This window comes from Schistocerca nitens, chromosome 7, assembly GCF_023898315.1.
Source record: "Schistocerca nitens isolate TAMUIC-IGC-003100 chromosome 7, iqSchNite1.1, whole genome shotgun sequence".
In the NCBI taxonomy this organism is placed as follows: domain Eukaryota; kingdom Metazoa; phylum Arthropoda; class Insecta; order Orthoptera; family Acrididae; genus Schistocerca; species Schistocerca nitens.
In genome coordinates this window covers 272,270,973-272,289,542 of record NC_064620.1, presented here as the reverse complement: position 1 = coordinate 272,289,542, position 18,570 = coordinate 272,270,973, and the positions used below count along the sequence as shown (strand labels likewise).

Genomic DNA, 18,570 nt, shown 5'->3' with positions numbered 1-18,570 from the left:
TAGGGATCTTGATATGGTTTTCACAAGGAGATAGTCTGATTCATAAGGGAGGTTTGTATATATCAATAAATAAGATAAACAAATGGTCTGGCTGTAGATATTTAATGATATGCATGGAAAGCTGGGGTGGGCCACAAATGTAGGTAAGAAAGGACAGCAGTGAGATGTTCACATTTAGAAAAAAGCTATAGGACTACTGTTTCCATCCTAATCAGATGATTGGTGGTGCATCATCTCTCCTGGAAATCACATTGATAGCAGGATAGAAGGCACCTTGATTCGAGAACCCAGAATGAGCTATCATCTTTTCAAGCAGTTTGCAGAGTACGTTGGTGAGGCTAATTATTTGGTAGCTGTTAGTGGACAGTGGGGTTTTGCCTAGTTTAAGGACTGGAATGAGGACAGTATCTTGTCACTGGAAACCCTGAGTAGATGGAGTTTGTAAGTCGCAATCAGATCATTATACAATTCATGGTTACAGGGTGGAAGGTGAATGGGGGGACGGGGTGGGGGTGTTAACATGAACTTCACAATAAATAACTCCCCTTTCTTCATCAACCCATTATTATTATGCATCTCTTAATTTTCCTCCTATACACTGTCAATTATACAGGGTTGTAGCAGTGCCTACACAACATCTTATACCTGCACAACAAAATAATTCAATTTCACATTACTGTGAAAGCTATCATCATCGTTTATCACATATGAAACACACAGAGAACTTCAATACGATTACAAATCAGAAGCTCTCCTCATACAATGACAACATATTCATTTTCATGTTTTTTATGAGAACATGAAATGTTTATAACAGACTCTATCAAATAAACAGAATATACAAAATAATAATAATAATAATAATAATAATAAACGTTTAACCATCTATCAATGATGAGGTGATTAGATATATAGCATCAGCTTCAAATTGATAAGAATATGGAATGTAAACAGTCATGACCATGACAAAGAAGTTATCCCATTATTCATCTTGAGTGGTTACAAAAACTATAAAAAATAAATTAAATCTTGATGGCAAGGAGAAATCTTAAAAACATACCACCTATTATATAAAGTAATCAGGATCACCAGTTTACCACTAACATTAGTAAAAGCAGGAAAAGTCATCAAATTTCAATGTTAAACAATGTACTAATCTTAATTCAATCAAAATTTAATTAAATATTGTTTACATATCATGAAAACATTTTGAAACTTACCAGAAGCAAAACAACAGAGAAGCTCAGAATGGTTGCAGGCACTCTCACTTTCCAGAATGGCACATAGGGTTCCTCCAGTCCAGTAACGACATTCACTTTGTTGCGCTTCACATGAGAAAGACGTGCCAGATATTCTGGACGGGGGTGCTCAGCCTGGAGATCAAAGCCAGTGAGCCCCCAGCGATGTACTATGCTAGCTGAATACCGTTTCCACAGTTCCAGGAACAGTGTTGCTGTGATACCAACAACAAATGTCATTTCTATATCTGGCACACACTTACAGTACTAATAAAATTCAGTATCTGCATGCATTATTAATGTTTGAGTGGGGGAAAAAAAGACACACACACACATTATTTGTGCAGAAGAAAATGAAATTAAGTAACTGGATGATATGTAATACAATAGTGAGAATGATAATTCTATATTTATTGTTTGTGCTTGCATACAGTCCATTTCCAAACACATGTTCATAGGAACTTTTTTCATCCATTTCCAGTTAGGAATTTGTCCCTGCAGTTTGTCGCTTTTATTAATGTTCACCCTGTATAATGCTCTGGTGTCAATCTGCTGGATTTCAATTTGATTTTGACCCAGTAGTGATTGTGTTTGAATCTCAGCACTTTTTTTTTTTTTTTTGTAAGAAATGGAAACAGATCATTCAAATTTGTAGTGTCTATTCACATTTATTAACAAATCATTAATGATTTACAGTATAACAAGTTTGGCCATTAAATATAAAAGTGAAAACAAGGGCAATTTCACAGAAAAATTTTATAGCTTAACTTCCTTATCAACAGTATAAAAAATAATACAGACACTATTTTGAAAAGTTCAGTCACTTGCAGAATGGGTGTTTCCATAATAAGTCATAACTCTTAAATTTAAAATATTACAATGCAAGGACTGAGCAGATTTCAATATCTATTAAGAAAATGTAAACCTGTGGGTTGGTTTTTGTAAGTTTCCGGTCATTGTCAGTCTGAGTCAGGGTATATTAAGTTTGATAAAGGATATCTGTTAAGTGATTGTTGTGAGAATTTAAGTGAAGTGCTTCTCTTAATTCTCCTTTATAAAGAAATATTTGAAAATGGATTTCAGCATTTCTGATTCTGACTTTGAGATACAGTAACAACCTTGAGTACCTGAGCATCATATTAGGTGCCACTGACAGCACTTACAGGTGACCAGAGTTTCTTTGGGTTTTGTGAGAGATCTCTCGATACTATTCTGTTACATTTTTCACTGAAGGTGCCACATGTCACCATTTTAACACCTAATTGTGTTTCTACATCTATATCTACATAAGTACTTTGCAATATGGTGCATGGCAGTAGGTACCTTGTACTGTTAGTAATCATTTCTCTTCCTCTTCCACTCTCAAACAGAGCGAGGGAAAACTGATTGACTATATGCCTTCTGTATAATCTGTAATTTCTCTTGCCAATATGGTTCTTACACAAAATGAACTTTGACGGCAGCAGAAGTGTTGTACAGCCAGCTGCAAATACTAGTTCTCTAAATTTGCTCAATGTTTCACAAAAAGAATGTTGTCTTCACTCCAGGGACTCCCATTTGAGCTCATGAAGCATCTCCATAATAATTGCATGTTAATCATATCTTATCAGTAACATATCTATCAGTAACATATCTATCAGTAACATATCTAGTGGCACACCTCTGAATTATTTTAATGTCTTCATTGAATTCAACTTGGTGGGTGGTCCAAAGCACTCTAAGAGAACTCAAGAATGGGTCTCACTAGTGCTCTGCATGCAAACTCCTTTATAGACAAGCTAAACTTTCATAGAATTCTCCCCATGAACAGAAGTAATCATTCACCTTTCCTATCACTGACCTTATATTATCATTCCACTTCATATTGTTTTGTCTTGTTATTTACTTGACATGACATGGTTTTATCAAGCAATTCACCGCCATTACCATATTCAGACATTACATGATTGTTTTTTCTAATTACCTGCTTTAACTCAGATTTTTCTACATATGGAGAGAGCTATCTTACCCATTAAATCGTTTATGTACATAGATAACAAGGGCAGTCCTATCACACCTCCGTCAGGCACTCCTGAAAATAAATGTCTGGTGAACACTCACTGTCGAGGATGACATAATGGGTTCTATTACTTAAGAAGTCTTCAAGTCACTCACATATCTGGGAACATATTTCATATGCTCGAACCTTCACTGATAGTCAGCAGAGAACACCATGTCATATGCTTTCTGGAAATCTAGGAATATGGAATCTGCCCGTTGCTCTTCATCCACAGTTCACAGGATATCATATGAGTTTTACTTGAGTGGTGCTTTCTAAATCCGTGCTGTGCTTTTCTGTCCTAAGGAAATTTGTTATATTTGAACTCTGAATATGATCAAGAATTCTGCAGAAAATCAGTGTTAATGATATTGATCTGTAATTTTGCAGGTCTGTTCTTTTACCTTCTTGCATACAGGAATTACCTGCACTTTTTTCAGTCACTTGGGACTTTGCACTGGGTGAAAGATTCATGATAAATGCAAGCTAATAAGGGGCCAGTAACACAGAGTACTTTCTGTAAAATCGAATTTCCATTCCATCCAGCTCTTACACCTTATTTCCTTTCAAGTATTTCAGTTGCTCCTTTATGCCAGAGATGCCTCCATATGGGAGTCAGTGCAATGGTCAGATGACAGTAGAGTCTATGATCGTCCATTGTGAATGATTTCTTAAGCACCAAATCTGAAACTTCAGCTTTCCTTTTGCTGTCTACAACTGCCACAACAGACTGGTCGATCAGTGATTGGATAGAACCCTTCAACCCACTTAGTGATTTTACTTAGGACCAGAATTTTCTCCAGTTTTCAGCAAGATCTTTTGCTAAGGTATGATGGTGGAAATCGTTTTCTTGTTTGCACATTGATCTTTTTACAGATGCAAGAATTTCTGCTAACTAAACTGACATTTCACCATTACTTTTTGAACAAACTGCAACAATCTCTGCTTCCTCAGCATTTCCAAAATCTTGTTATTAAAGCACAGTGGGTCTTTCCATCTTTAATATGCTTATTCAGCATGTACTTCTCCAGAGCGTGATTTACAATCAGCTTAGACTTTGTCCATAATTACTCTACTTTCATCACATTGGAACTAAGTGGCTTCCATTCGCTGTGTAGTGTGATGCTAACAATTGCTCATCTGCTCTTTGCAACATAAATACTCTCCTTGGCTTCCTGATGGGTTTATTAACTTTAGTAATGACTGCTATGAAGATAACATGATCACTAACCCCTGTCTCTATACTGACACTGTCAATAAGGTCAGGTCTATTTGTAGCTATAAGACCTAGAATATTTCCAATGCATGTGGGTTGTCGAATAAGCTGCTGAAGACAGTTTCGAAAAAAGGAACATGTTCAGAACAATTTTACTAGACTGCCATACCACCTGCACTAGCTAGTTACCTCCAAATAAAACTGCATGATAGAGGGCTGAGTGTAGACTTTCTTTGAATGATTTTATAACTAATGTAGCTGAATCAAGTGGGTGGTAAAAATATCCAACAATTAACTTAGTTCACTCAGGCCTGTTATTCGCATCCAGGTAATTTCGCAGCCAGATTCAATTTTGACATCAATGCACTGCAAGCTCTCTGGTCTATTATTCAGATCAGCACACCAATTGTGTCCGGCCAACAGCCATATGCAGTGAATGGGCAAGCACACAATCTACAGTAATTCTAGCTTGAACTGTAACAATATGAGAGAAGGAAAGTTGCTATTTCCCTTCTCTCATATTGTTGTAATTCTAGCTTGGCTATATTTAACGGTCAGTTGCGTACAGCTGCCTTTTAGCCCAAATAACAAATTAGCATTCATGTGCTTAACTTAATAGTTAGTGAATTTTTTTGTAGAATTAAGCATAAGTTTTTAAACAAATTAAAATTGGAATGACTAACAAAATGATACAAGATATTATATCCCAAAGAATAATGATGTAGCTGAATGCAATGGTTTTAATACAATTTAATTGCAAGCAAAGAACCAGAAAAATGCATGAAAAGGTTGTCATAAAATTCTAAACAGATTTGCAACAATTATTTAAATGATGTGATTGAGAGAGCAGAGCAAAGCAAGCAAAGTGACAAACGAAAGTCCCGAACACTAACTAATCTTGGAATTTGAAGCACATATTTAAATAAATCACAATGTTTTCAAAAGCTCAGTTCCTATTTCAGCTAGGAACATGGGTAAAATGTTTTTGGTTTAGCCTGGACAAGTGGCCATTTGTATAGCCATTTCAAAGTTTGTCTCACTGTAGCTATGTTACAGGACATTAAGCAAGGTTTGAACCAGGAACTGGAACTGGTGCCCAGGCAAACTTTACAAATCGATTAATTCCTTTTGCAAAAGATTTTGATTGGGATGAAATTAATGCTCTGCTAATAGCACCATTTATATGTGCACTATTCGGATTTCACTTGCAAAAGCAATCACCTCGTTTGGATTTTATGTGCAAAAACAGCAAACCTTGAATAACTCTAGACTGGAGCGAGACTTATGGTTTTAATTTAGTTCACCAGTGTATCAGACCTTGATTTAAGATAATCTTGACTGTCCATGAAGGTAGATAAAAGGATGAACTCACAACGAAAATTTTTGTCCAATAACCTGTACCCATTGTTGAGATAAATGTGGCACATAAAATTCATTCTTATGTGAACTGAATGTGCAGAAACAGTTTAAAGTAAGTCAACTAAATAAAACATGTATTCTTACAATAAAATTGAAAAAAATCTACAGGGTGTCAATTATTGAACTATATGAAATACTTCATAACTTCTGAACGGTTTGTGTAGGGCGTTTAAACTGCACGGTTGGCCATGTGGCATGATAGGACTCAGCATGCACTGTATGGTTTGGTTTAGGAATGAAGTGCACTTTCATTTGGATGGGTTCATCAATAAGCAAAATTGGTGCATTTGAAGCACTGAGAATCTGCATTTTGCGATTGAGAAGTTTCTTCACCCTCGGCAGATGACTGTGGGGTGTGCAATGTCCAGTCGTGGAATAATCGGTGTGACATTCCTCAATGGCACAGTAACTACTGAACGCTACATGAAGGTTGTGGAAGATGATTTCATACCCATTATCCAAAGGGACCCTGACTTCAACAAGATGTGGTTCGTGCAAGACAGAGCTCGACCCCATCGAAGCAGGAGGGTGTTTGATGGCCTGGAGGAGTACTTTGGCGACTGCATTCTGGCTGCAAGGTCCCCAGAGGCCACTTGCATTGGCCTAAATTGGCCACCATACTCGCCGGATCTGAACACATGCGACTCCTTTTTGTGAGACTATATTAAAGACAATGTGTATAACCTCAAAACAATTGCTGGGCAGTAAACAGCCATTCAGGAGGTCATTGATGTTCCAACGCTTCAGTGGGTGCAGCAGAATTTTACTATTTGTCTGCGGCACATCATCACCCATAATGGCAGGCATATTGAACATGTCATAACCTAAATCCGAATATCTCTAGTGATGTTTAAATGTTGAATAACATGTGTGAATGCCATAGTTTGTAACTAATTTACCTTTTTTTCTGAAACAGTTCAATAATGGTCACTCTGTAGCTTTATTTGGATTTTACATGCAAGAAACATATTATTTTGTGAGTTTTTTTTTACACTTGCCACTTCTATGCTTCAAACTTGTGCAAATGGGTCCAAGCAATCAGTTCGAAAGACAATTAAAAAATCTATTTAGTATCAGTTACCACTTGAGTCAACAAAAATCTAAATCGATTGCCAAGCTATGGCCATCTAATGTCAGAATTATTCACAGTAAAAGCTGGGAACCAGAATGAAAATTACTCCTATCATAACACAAAAAATGTCCTGGGTGGAGTTAGGGATATAACATGAGGGAACTAACTTTTCGACTTACCTGGCAGCTCCAAAGACATTTAAATCAAAAAATTTTCTCTGTGGCAGATAATAGACTGAATATGTCAAGAAGTTTTGACTGAAATGTCTTTGAAGCTGCCAGATAAGTCAAAAAACTAGTTCAAACAATAGAAAATCCAGGCTGGAATGTAACACTATTATGAAACAGGAAGTTGCTATTCACCATACAGTGAAGATGCTGAGTCGCAGATAGGCACAACAAAAAGACTGTCACAACATAAGCCATCAAGGCCTTTGTTAAAAATAGGTGACACATGCGTGCGTGCACGCAGCTGCAGCCTCTGGCAGCTGAAGCTACAGTCGTGTGTGTGTGTGTGTGTGTGTGTGTGTGTGTGTGTGTGTGTGTGTGTGTGTGTGTGTGTGTGTCTATATTTTCAACAAAGGCCTTGATGGCTGAAAGCTTATTTTTGACAGTCTTTTTGTTGTGCCTATCTGCGACTCAGCATCTCTGCTATATGGTGAGTACCAACTTTCCTTTTCATAAAGAACTAGTTCCCTACTTTTACATCCATAACTCTGCCCAGGATACATTCACCTTTTCTTGTGCTATGACAGAAGCATTTTTCATTCTGGTACTATAATGTTCCATTGCGCTCACCTATAATCACCCTACGCTCTTAACGCAACTATCCTGAGTATCCTGAGCAATTTTATCATGAGCGCCTCATCGACTGGTCAATCTTAGCTAGCTTACCCACAGAGATCACACTAACAGAAGACCTTTACTCTACCAAGGGCAGTGAATAAAAGACTAAGGCTCCTCTGCTCACTTACTCCAGAACTTGGTCACATGACCGACTACTGCAGTCAAGACTGCTACTTTCCATGGACCACATTATTGAAAATAATGTACTTTACATTGCCTTGTATACATTAAACATATTCTTGAATCAGCATATATTTATACCTTAGTCAATATCTAAATGGCTGTGTTTTATCCTTTTAATTTATTATGTTATATTTGCCCACAGAGGAAGTCGCAGAACTTTGTCAAATGCATGATGGTGTATTACTTGGTGTTTTTCGGCACTACACACTCCAAAGCACATTTCTCAATTCTTACAAACTAAACGAATTATATTTACATACATTATTATATGAAAGTCCCAAATCCAAAGTCAACATGCTGAAGCTAAATGACAGTGTGCATATGTGGTACTCTTTGTTTATCACAGTCAATTAAATATTATAAATAATTTTGTTTAATAATTTATTTTCGTGTACGTCACAACCAAGCTCACTCATCCTGCAGCTAAAGTCATGACCTGGTGTATCACACACATTAATAACATGTCTGCAAATGGTTATTACTTTGTTAGAAATATACAAACATTTAAAATTCAATAACTTATAAGCAAAACGTACAAATACAGTAGTCATTTTATTGTGTTCTTGGTCTCAACTGATTCCAAAGATGCGCTTATATTTTCTGTTGCTCAACTGCAGTTTTAGCTATTTTAGTGAATATACAATGCTTTTATTTAACGGAGGATAGGAGGTCAAATAGGCCGACTTGGAGCAGGAGAGGCATCACAGGACATTTTAATTTCCACAGTCTATACTTTTACAAATAAATTCATAAAACTTTGTCAGCATGACCAGGAAGTATTCAGGATTCACACTCATAGCAGTGAAAGTTCAAAAACGTAACAAAATAAATTTTTTTACATGTGAAATTTCATCATTTTTTCACTTACTATTGGCTGCATTTGTTGCTATAGGTACACTTTTCTTCATAAGTAAGAGATTCTTCGATGAATCTTGCACAGCAGACATACCATACTTACAGGTGTGTGAAGCTCTAAAATGTATTTAATTTATGAAAAATGAATGAGCTGTTATATTTTCAACTTCATGTTTAGAAAAAACTCAAATTTTATAGTAAATTATCTCAATTTCTACTACAGTTTTTAAAAGATTTGTTTTGTCACTAAAAACAGTATTTTTGTCGATTGCAATAAACATTCCTCCTTCATGAAGTATCCTGTTAGATCTTGACTACAGTAAGTGGGTTCAAATGGATGTAGTTTGTCACAGATATGCAGTGATGAACAGGCTGGTGCAGGTCAGTTTGATGTGAAGAACTGTGTCAAAAACCAGCACAACAACCCACCAAGTGAGGTGTGCATTGGTTTGCACACTGGACTCATATTCGGAAGCTTGGTGTTTCAAATCCCTGTCAAGCCATCCAGATTTAGATTTTCTGTGATTTTCCTAAACTGGGATGGTTCCTTTGAAAGAGTCCAGCCAATTTCCTTCCCATTCTCCCTAGTCTGAGCTTCTGCTTTATTTCTAATGACATCATTGTTGATGGGATGTTAAACTCTAATCTTCCTTCCAAAACAAGAAACAATGTATCTACCCAGTTGGTCAAGTATTTTTCTGAACTAGACACACAGATTCTGCAAATGCTTCTGCCCAAGGCTAAAAGTTTTGAGTTCATTCTCGAAATACGACATTTCTGCCTCTTTATGGCATTTGCTGAACATTCAAATCATCTTACTTGACATAGCTGCCTTTTGTACTTTGGTAGTTATTGCTGCTGCAAGTATCTCATGGTCACTGATCCAAACTTCAATATGCACATCCTCAAAGAGGTCTGGTCTATTTGTTGCCATTAGATCTAATCTATTTCTGTCATGAGTGGGCATCCAAACTATCCGTTCTATGCAGTTTCAGGAAAAGAACTATAAATTCTCTTTTGTAGTTCCAATGTACTGTAGATGGATTAATAAGTCAATGCCTAAAATTTTTCTATTGAAGGCATGCCGCAGACAAGTTAACCAATAATGGTCCTCAGTTTACATCACATACTGAAATATGCCAAGGCATAATAGCTTCACTTACTGTAAGACCACTCCTAAATTAAATATTTTTTTCTTCTCTTCTCTCTTTTACCAGGTGCATAAGTATGAAATGCGGATTTTTGTCTAAAAAACATGTTAAATTCAAAAGAATGATAAATAGTGCTTTATTCAAAATATGCTCCATCATTTGTTATACATTTTGCTCATCTTTTGGGCACTTTGTGAATACCATGCCAGTTTAAATTTTCCCCTTTTGCTGCGAATCTTTCATCAAGTCATTTTTTCACACCTTCATATGAGCCAAAGTGCTGCTCAGCAAGTGCGTGACCCGTCAATGCAAGCAAGCAGTAATCTGAAGGAGTCAAGTCTGCCGAGTAAGCTGAGTGCTTCAATGTGTCGTGAACCAGTTTTGTCGTATGTGAAGGAGCATTGTCTTGAAGAAAAAAATGAGTGTTGCCTCTTTCGGTATTGTAGCATTTTTTCAAGCAGAAAAAAGTCTATTATTGTTGGTAACATTTCATATTAACCATTTCCCCAGGTTTTAACAGCTCACAATAGACCATGCCCCTCTGGTCCCACCAAATACAAAGAATTGTCTTTCTGCCAAAGCGATTCAGTCTTGCAGTCGAGGTGGATGGTGTGCTTGGGTCTACCCATGATTTTTTGCACTTGGAATTCCCAAAATAAATCTACTTTTCATCCCCTGTAACTATACGATGCAAAACTGACTTCCCTTTGTACCAAGTGAGCAAAAAATCACATTTTTTTTGCTTTTTCATTTGCCTGTTGTTCAACTTATGTGGTACCTATCTTTTTGCACATTCCTTGTCTGTAACATTGAAGTTACCATTCTTGAAATGCCAGAACCATAATTCACAAGTATCTTGCACTGAAGCACGTTCACCATACGTTTCTTGAAGTAACTGGTATGATTAAGCAGCAGTTTTCTTCAAATGAAAACAAAAAAAAAAAAATAAAATAAAATAAAATAATGCTGTTCGTGAATGCTCTTTGTTCGGTATAAATTTCGACATATTGAACACAAAACACAATACTATGCACACACTTTACCAATTGATCACTCGTGCATGTCTGACACTTGATAACACAACAAAATGGTGCAGTGTCCAATGTTTGGAGCACAAATTGGATTGGTGTGGCACCTGTTGTCTGAAACCCACATTTCATATTTGTACACATGGTACATCTGCAATACATACACAATGTGTATGTGAAATCTTCAAATACATTCCGAATTTGTAGTTTTCTAAACTTTGTTGTTCATATTATAGTTTAGAGGCAGCTAATAATTCAAGAATAAGTAGTTCATGTAGAAATATTTATTTAAGAAAATATTCAAAATTTACAATTCATGAAATCATTTGCACTTCAAAATTTGACACTGCTAATAATTGTTTGTTTTAGGAGTTAAATATCTTATCTGAAAGCCCTACTATGCATCTTTCTAAAGGTCATCTTGTCTTCTGAAATCTGTGTAACTTAAAAGTTTTCTTTATTCAGAATAACTGTACTCATTAGAATTCCAGAATTTTTTAATCTTAAAATGTAAATCTTTCAAAAATTCCCTGTAACACTTAATTTTGCTGATTACAGACACTTCCCACAATAACATTTTAGTTTATGAAATAATCCACTTAAAAAGATTTGGGTTTCTAAAAAAAATCTTGACATGCTTTGTAAATCCCAATGCATGTACAAAGTTCCATCTCATAAAACAGAACCAACATTTTTACAAATTTAAGGAACTTAGCCAACTGTTAATCATAATAACTTCTCAGCCTTATGGGTATATGTATTAGCAACTTTTTGTCTTTAATATTACCATTTAAAAGTTAAAAACTACAATTTTACAATTTTGTGATAGGTGTCCTACACATGCCTTTAAAATAGGCATTGTGCACAAACCCACAGTCACTGCCATATCAGTCACTGCCATATCAGTCACTGCCATATCAGTCACTGCCATATCAGTCACTGCCATATCAGTCACTGCCATATCAGTCACTGCCATATCAGTCACTGCCATATCAGTCACTGCCATATCAGTCACTGATTAATGTTCATGCCATCAATTTGTGTTTAGTATTCAGTCATGTAAAATTCTATGTCAGCAGGCCAGCCAATGTCAGCAGTCGACACCAAGACATGACTGGATTATGTGTATACAGTTGCCTACCTGGAACTGTAGTGGAGACAAACAATTACCTACTCCAATGATGTTACATATAATTATTTACAAATCACTTAAATCTCATTGTAACCAATAAACAGACTTGGAGGAAGAAAACAAAGACAAAGAGATTATTGAGACACATGACTGAAAGGTCAGTTAATGTGCAAGCTATTTCAAGATTTCCGCAACCAGAGAGGAATTCCAGTTGCTCGCCTGTTTAGCTGTCATGCAGGGTGGACAAGACAGTCTGCTCCCTCATGCATGGGTGCCAAATATTCAGTACACACATATGGTGACTATATTCACTGCCATCTTCCAGTTGCACTCCAGCATCCAAAAGGGACATCCTCCACTGTTCTTACCACTTTTTTTGCAGCCACTGTATGGCACTTGTACCTGGACTTATTTAGACTACAATGTGGATTCTCAATACAGTCACCCATGCCAGCCCAGGTGTGATCTACAGAAATGGAATTTTGTTGACTGATAATTTTCTACACATACACTAAATCAAAATGCTGTGTACCACACTGCAAACCTTATCAGCCACTAGCTGGTGCATTGCCATAATTTCTCTATAATGTTTTTGGGTTGGTCTTTCAATAAAGTGTGAGCTGCTGGTATATAATAAACATGTATATAAACAAAACGGGTATTCCAATGGTTTGGAGTTTTGATCAACAACACCCTACATTTATTTAAATAGTTTCTCTTTTTCTCATGAACAAATTATACCAATTCTTTGATTAACTAAACACAATTTTTCATTGTGATGATGTCTGCTTTGCTTGTAATCGGTTACACACCACTGTACATTACCTGCTGATAGACCAGTAACGACATTTCAATGCTTGCAAGCCTTCCACAATGCTGCTGACATTCCCCTGCACTTGAGTTCTCAATGATACACTACAGTAATCCCTCATAAGCTACCATCTTTAATCATTTTCTCTCCTTCACATGAAGAAGGAATCTATTGGCCCAAAAGCTAGCTTTTCACGGCTCTTTCGGTATCTGACTCTGCTGCTACTAAATTCATTTCTAAAGCTAAAATTAATCATCATGTAGTGTTGCAGTTCTTCTTTTTATGTCTGTGCTTGCTATGTAAATGAACATGTTGTTGTAACACGTAATGGCAGTGAAAACTTTGCCCATGCATTGAAAAATCGGAGACAGTGCATAGGTCACGAAATCAGCCTATTCACCTCACCAACAACATATGAGAAAACAGTACATCAGAGCCATGAGAAGTTGTAGATTGTGTAGCACATTAGCTACCAACATAATTATCCAATAGAAACATGTCAGTACGAAAATAAAAAATAAGCCACTGGAGATAGCAAAAAAAAGTGCTGAAACATGTCTGGGTAAGACAAAACTGGAAAGGTGTCTTGCACAACACGGAATTCCTCATTCTATCAAAGTAATCACTGAATTTTTTAATTCTTTCTCAAGATGAATGGAAGAATGATTAAATAAGTGAGTAAATGATGCAACAGAGGGTAAGTCAAGGCACAGGTACAAGACTGATGATGAAATCTTCTTGGATTATCAGCCGAGTCAAGGCGTCGTTCTGTGGCAATGTTTCAACCAGTTTCTGAAACTTGTTGAAATGCTGCCCAGAACAATGACTAAACTTGGCTGATAACCTGAGAAGCTCATAGTATGAAGGCTTTCACAACCGGATGACATAGCTGCTGGTAAACCTTTCAGGATGTGAGGTCATGGTCATCGAGCAGCAGTTATAAACTGAGAAGACTTCATCATCGAGATTTGCCGAGAAAGTCTGAATTCACATAAGGTACAAGATTGTTGCCATTTTGGCAGATGGTCAGCAGATATTGAGGATCTGGCACAAATGACATTGCTGTAACATTGAACAAACAATTCAAATATTTGCTGTTATATCAAATAGCTGTAAAAAATATTGAAATAATTTGACACACTCTTTAAGAATGAGAAAAAGATAAATTTCAGGTTGTTACTTACCCCAAAAGGACATAAATATTGCGAAGAACACAGTAAATGGATTGTCAAATAAGTATGTGATGCGTGCATATGTACATGTCTCTGCTAGGTTCCAATATTCACATGTTCTGTCACATAGTGGACACATTGTAATGTTTAAGCTTTCATTGCAAATGTCTTGGCTGTAATTAAAAACATGCTATTATTTTACCAGCATAAACTTTGGTAACAATGAATCGAATACTAATGCACATGGTACGTTAATGTTTACCAACACATAACTGTAAGAAATTCAGAATACTTTGTTATTATTACTCACATCAATGTCTGAAACCTGGTAAACTTAGTAGTAGTAATAGTAGTAGTAGTAGTAGTAGTAGTAGTATGAATTTGCAAGACAACATCAACACTGAGCACAGAGAATATCTTCATTGGAAGAATTGTAACAAGCATGGTTTAAAAAGTACTTCAATATGTGTGACTGAAGTAGTAGGAACTGGCTACAATGGAGTGTTCATATTCCTTGACATTATAGCACACTAAGAGGACATGTATCCTTTAAATGTACTATCAAAAGTGCATCATGCATTTAGCGATAAGAAAATCAGATGTCAGAATCAAAGAAAGAGGTAAAGGAACTGCCCAAATTGGTTCATGGTGAACGGATTAGCTATTTTAAAAAAACTGTAAAGTAAGAGCAGCATAAACTGATGTGCAGGAACAATATTACAGAAGGTGACTTACTTCAGCTTGGAAAAACATCCAAAGTGATCTACCTATATTCAAATTAAAATTAATAATTATTCTTTACAAAGAATACAATGTGGGCCGTACTACTTATTTCTATATATTTCTATTCCATAGGACTGAGTTACCAGGAACATGAGAACTTCCAAGGCAGGAACCGTCTGTCAAAAAGTACTGTGCCACAATAGCAGCCACAACACACCAATCGAAGACTGTCAGATGTGTTGTGTTCCGCATCAATATTTAGTGCTAAAATGATGTAGCCTTCCAAAATTGTGAAAACATATGGTAGATGCTGCCAGTCCGATACCTTCAGCCTAGCAGCTCCAATAGCTTCAACACTTTGGACATAGTGAACAAAAGCTTTCACAAAGCAACAGAACTTCAAAAGTAGATTGACAGTACACAGTATAAGGTACTTGTTAAGTGTAAGGAAACAAATTTTAATAAGACCAAGAATACCAATGATGAAAATACTACATAGGTTTTGTGAAATGATTACCTGGTAAACAGTATTTTTAATCCAAGTGCTGGCCCAGTGCTGCCACTTGTGACTGAGGCTCTTTTAGGAAGGATTTTGGAAAAGATGATCATGTTATCAGTAGGAGGAGCAAGTGACGATTTGGACTGTGGCCTTTAAAGACGAAATCGAGCTCATTGCTGAGAATGCTCCTTGCACAAATGCAAAGATCTTATCATTATTTGAGCAGTATGCCCCTGACGAAAAATTGTGCAGAACACGTAAATAATGAGTGGTGGAAATCACTCATGGGAGAAAAACCTTCACCCATGGAAATGATTGGGGCATCATTTCTCATTAAATCACACCTTACATGTTATTAATTGCCTCTGAATGCTTCCAGTAAGATATTACTTCCATGCCTCACAGCCATATGCATCCTGTCTAGTCAAAGCAATATCCACCCCGTTCCAGTGTTTTCCATTGTGTTCACTAAGCCTTTTATTGAGTAAATTCATCCAAAAGCCACAGCTGTTGAACAAATAGTTACAGTTGAAAATGCTACATGCAAAACAATATACTCCAACTGGACAAAGTCATAAAAATGAAAGGAAATGCATTTAGTGTTTTTCTTCAGGAGACACTGTGCCCACCCTACCAAGAAATTCCCAATCCAGTTACATATTCTGTTTGTTATTCCATATAAATCTTGCTGTGGTACTGAGTCAAATACTTCTCAGAAGTCAATCAATACTGCATTCACACAAATTCCTTGACCTATTGCTTCCGGAGGTTATGTGAGAATAGCACAAGTTGATTTTTGGTTTATTAAGGTCTTCAGACTCGATGTTGGTTGACATGGAGGAGACCACTGTATTAGAGATATCTCATAATATAAGGAATGTTCAAATGAAAAGGTACAAAACATCGTAATAAACAAAACAACTGAAATTACCACATGCTGCTTTGGGATAAAATAGTGAGACATCTAGTGATGCAAATATAGTGTCATCACCTTGCATTAAAAAATTCGAAGTTGTACCCTCACCAGGCAATATGATACTCACCATCTTTCTGAACATCCAAGGTACGATGCGTATCGAATTCCTTCATCAAAGAAAATCCCACAACGGGAACATGTACTGAGACACACTCTGTAATCTACAAAAGTCTGTCAAGAGTAAATGATCTGGGCTGTCAAAGAAGGGAGTGATTATGCTCCACAATAATGCATGTCCACATGTCCCCAAGATCACACAAAGTGTAATGGTCAGATTCAAGTGGAAGCAGCTTGAGCACCCCCCCCCCCCCCCAACTCAAATGGAAGCAGTTCAGCTCTGATGACAAAGTGAAAGACCCAGTGGAGGACTGGCTCCTGTCACAACCACAACATTTCTGGGAACAGGGAGTTCTCCAGCTCATGAAACAGTGGAATAGTTGTGCTTAGGCCTCTGATGATTACTTTTGAATAAAGACTTCAATTATACTCACAATGTAGTTTTGTACCTTTTCTTTTGAACCCTCATCACATGTTTTGCTCATAATACATCCTACGATTCTGTAATATTCTTAAGCCATTTAATAACTAAGTCATAGATTCTGTGTCCAGCTCACCCTCATAACCGTGCACTACGCATGCAGGTAAATGATCCATTGATGTGATTTCACTACATTAACATTCAGTACTGTCCGATAGGTGCCATTTGTTCATCAGATTCTTACATCTCCCAGCACTCACTCACTCTGGCGCAGTACAAAGTAGTCCCCAATTTCCTCAGCAGGTTGAATTTTTTGATCATGTTGTTGGGGTCCTCTGCTAAATTCTGGTTCTTATGTTCACTTACAGCCCATAGTTGTTTGAAGCTTTCTTTGAGTCTAATTCTGTGGTTCTTTGCCAATTTTCAATCAAGGTGATCTAGATTTAAGACAGTTTTTAGGTGCAAGATTTTGGTTTATAAGGAGTTTTAGGTTACCCATGATTTTTCTGTATGCAGGTTGCCCATGATTTTTCTGTATGCTCTTGTGGCTAACTGTGCTCATCTGATTTTAGGGGCCTCTATGTTCATTAGGGCAGGGAGCTACGCACATGGGTGGCCCTAACTGTTCCATAGAGTATCTGCGCTCTGCACTGTCACCTTCAGTTGGATGTCCACTTTAACTAAGTGTGCACTTCTCATTCACAGTGGTGAGCAATATTCAGCAACACTGCAGACAAGGGCTAGTGCTGAAGTTCTCAATGTGCTTGCTCTACAGCCCCATGTTGCTGCAGCCAGTTTCAACAACAAAACATTATGGAACTTCTAGTCCACTCCCAAGTAATTAAGCTTATCCTTATGTCTGAAGCGTCGACCATTTCTAGAGAGCTGTAGCTTTCTATTTGTATTTCTATTGTTGAAGTTTGGATGTAGGTGTAAATGTAGATGTCAGTACTTCCAGGTCCGCATTCAGTGTATTGTCGAGGTCGTTATAAGTTTCACTTTAGTATGGATATATGAATTGGTGTCTGGCATGTCAGCAACATGAAAATTGAAAACAATGGGTGCTAGTGCACAATCCTGTAGCAGGCCATTATTTACAACCATGCTCCTGTTGTTCATACCATGAAGTGAAACTGATTTTCCCATTTGGTAACTTGTATTCAAGTAAAACGTAAGTAAGTCTTTGTTTGATAGTTTTAGCTAGCTTAAGCAGTGGCTCCTCATAGCCATACTGTGTTCTAAGCTGATGTTAGATCTGGAGAACCAGATTGGTTTTCATTTTGTTTTGGAAGTCTTCCTCAATACAGATTGTAAAGGCCAGCACTTAATCTCAGCAATTTCTCACTGCTTGAAAACCTGTTTGATATGTAGGAAGTTTTCCTCTGATGTATAAAGTTAGTCTAGTCAATCCTATGGGTGAGCTCCAGTCTTTCCGTGTTTCAGCACCACAATGATTTTTGTTTCTTTACATATCTTAGGAAATATACCTGTTCTGATGCATTCCACGAAGAGTTTGGCCAACCACCTTCTACCTAAAATTCCCAGTTTTTTCAAGAATTCCAACAGGATCTCATTGAGTTCAGCTGCTTCACCTGTCTTCATTAGCTTCAGGCCTGGGTAGCCTCTGATTCCCCTTCTTCACAGTGTTCATATTGGCTAGATTATTAGTATACTGCTAATATTTCCAGAAATTTCTTTCTTTTCAGCTGTATTTAGGTGGTTTGTTCCAGGACA

At 37.0% G+C, this 18,570-nt stretch overlaps 1 protein-coding gene across 3 annotated transcripts in view; it reads right to left on the bottom strand.

Moving 5' to 3' along the window:
* Positions 1-18,570, bottom strand: part of LOC126195813 (anoctamin-1-like) — a 248,873-nt gene that overhangs the window by 38,277 nt on the left and 192,026 nt on the right. For all 3 annotated transcript variants that reach the window (XM_049934452.1, XM_049934453.1, XM_049934454.1), the window contains 2 exons: positions 14,173-14,333; positions 1,221-1,453 (listed from right to left, as the gene is read on the bottom strand). In XM_049934452.1, coding sequence (XP_049790409.1) covers positions 1,221-1,453; positions 14,173-14,333 — 394 coding nt within the window. The remainder of the gene's footprint in view (positions 1-1,220; positions 1,454-14,172; positions 14,334-18,570) is intronic.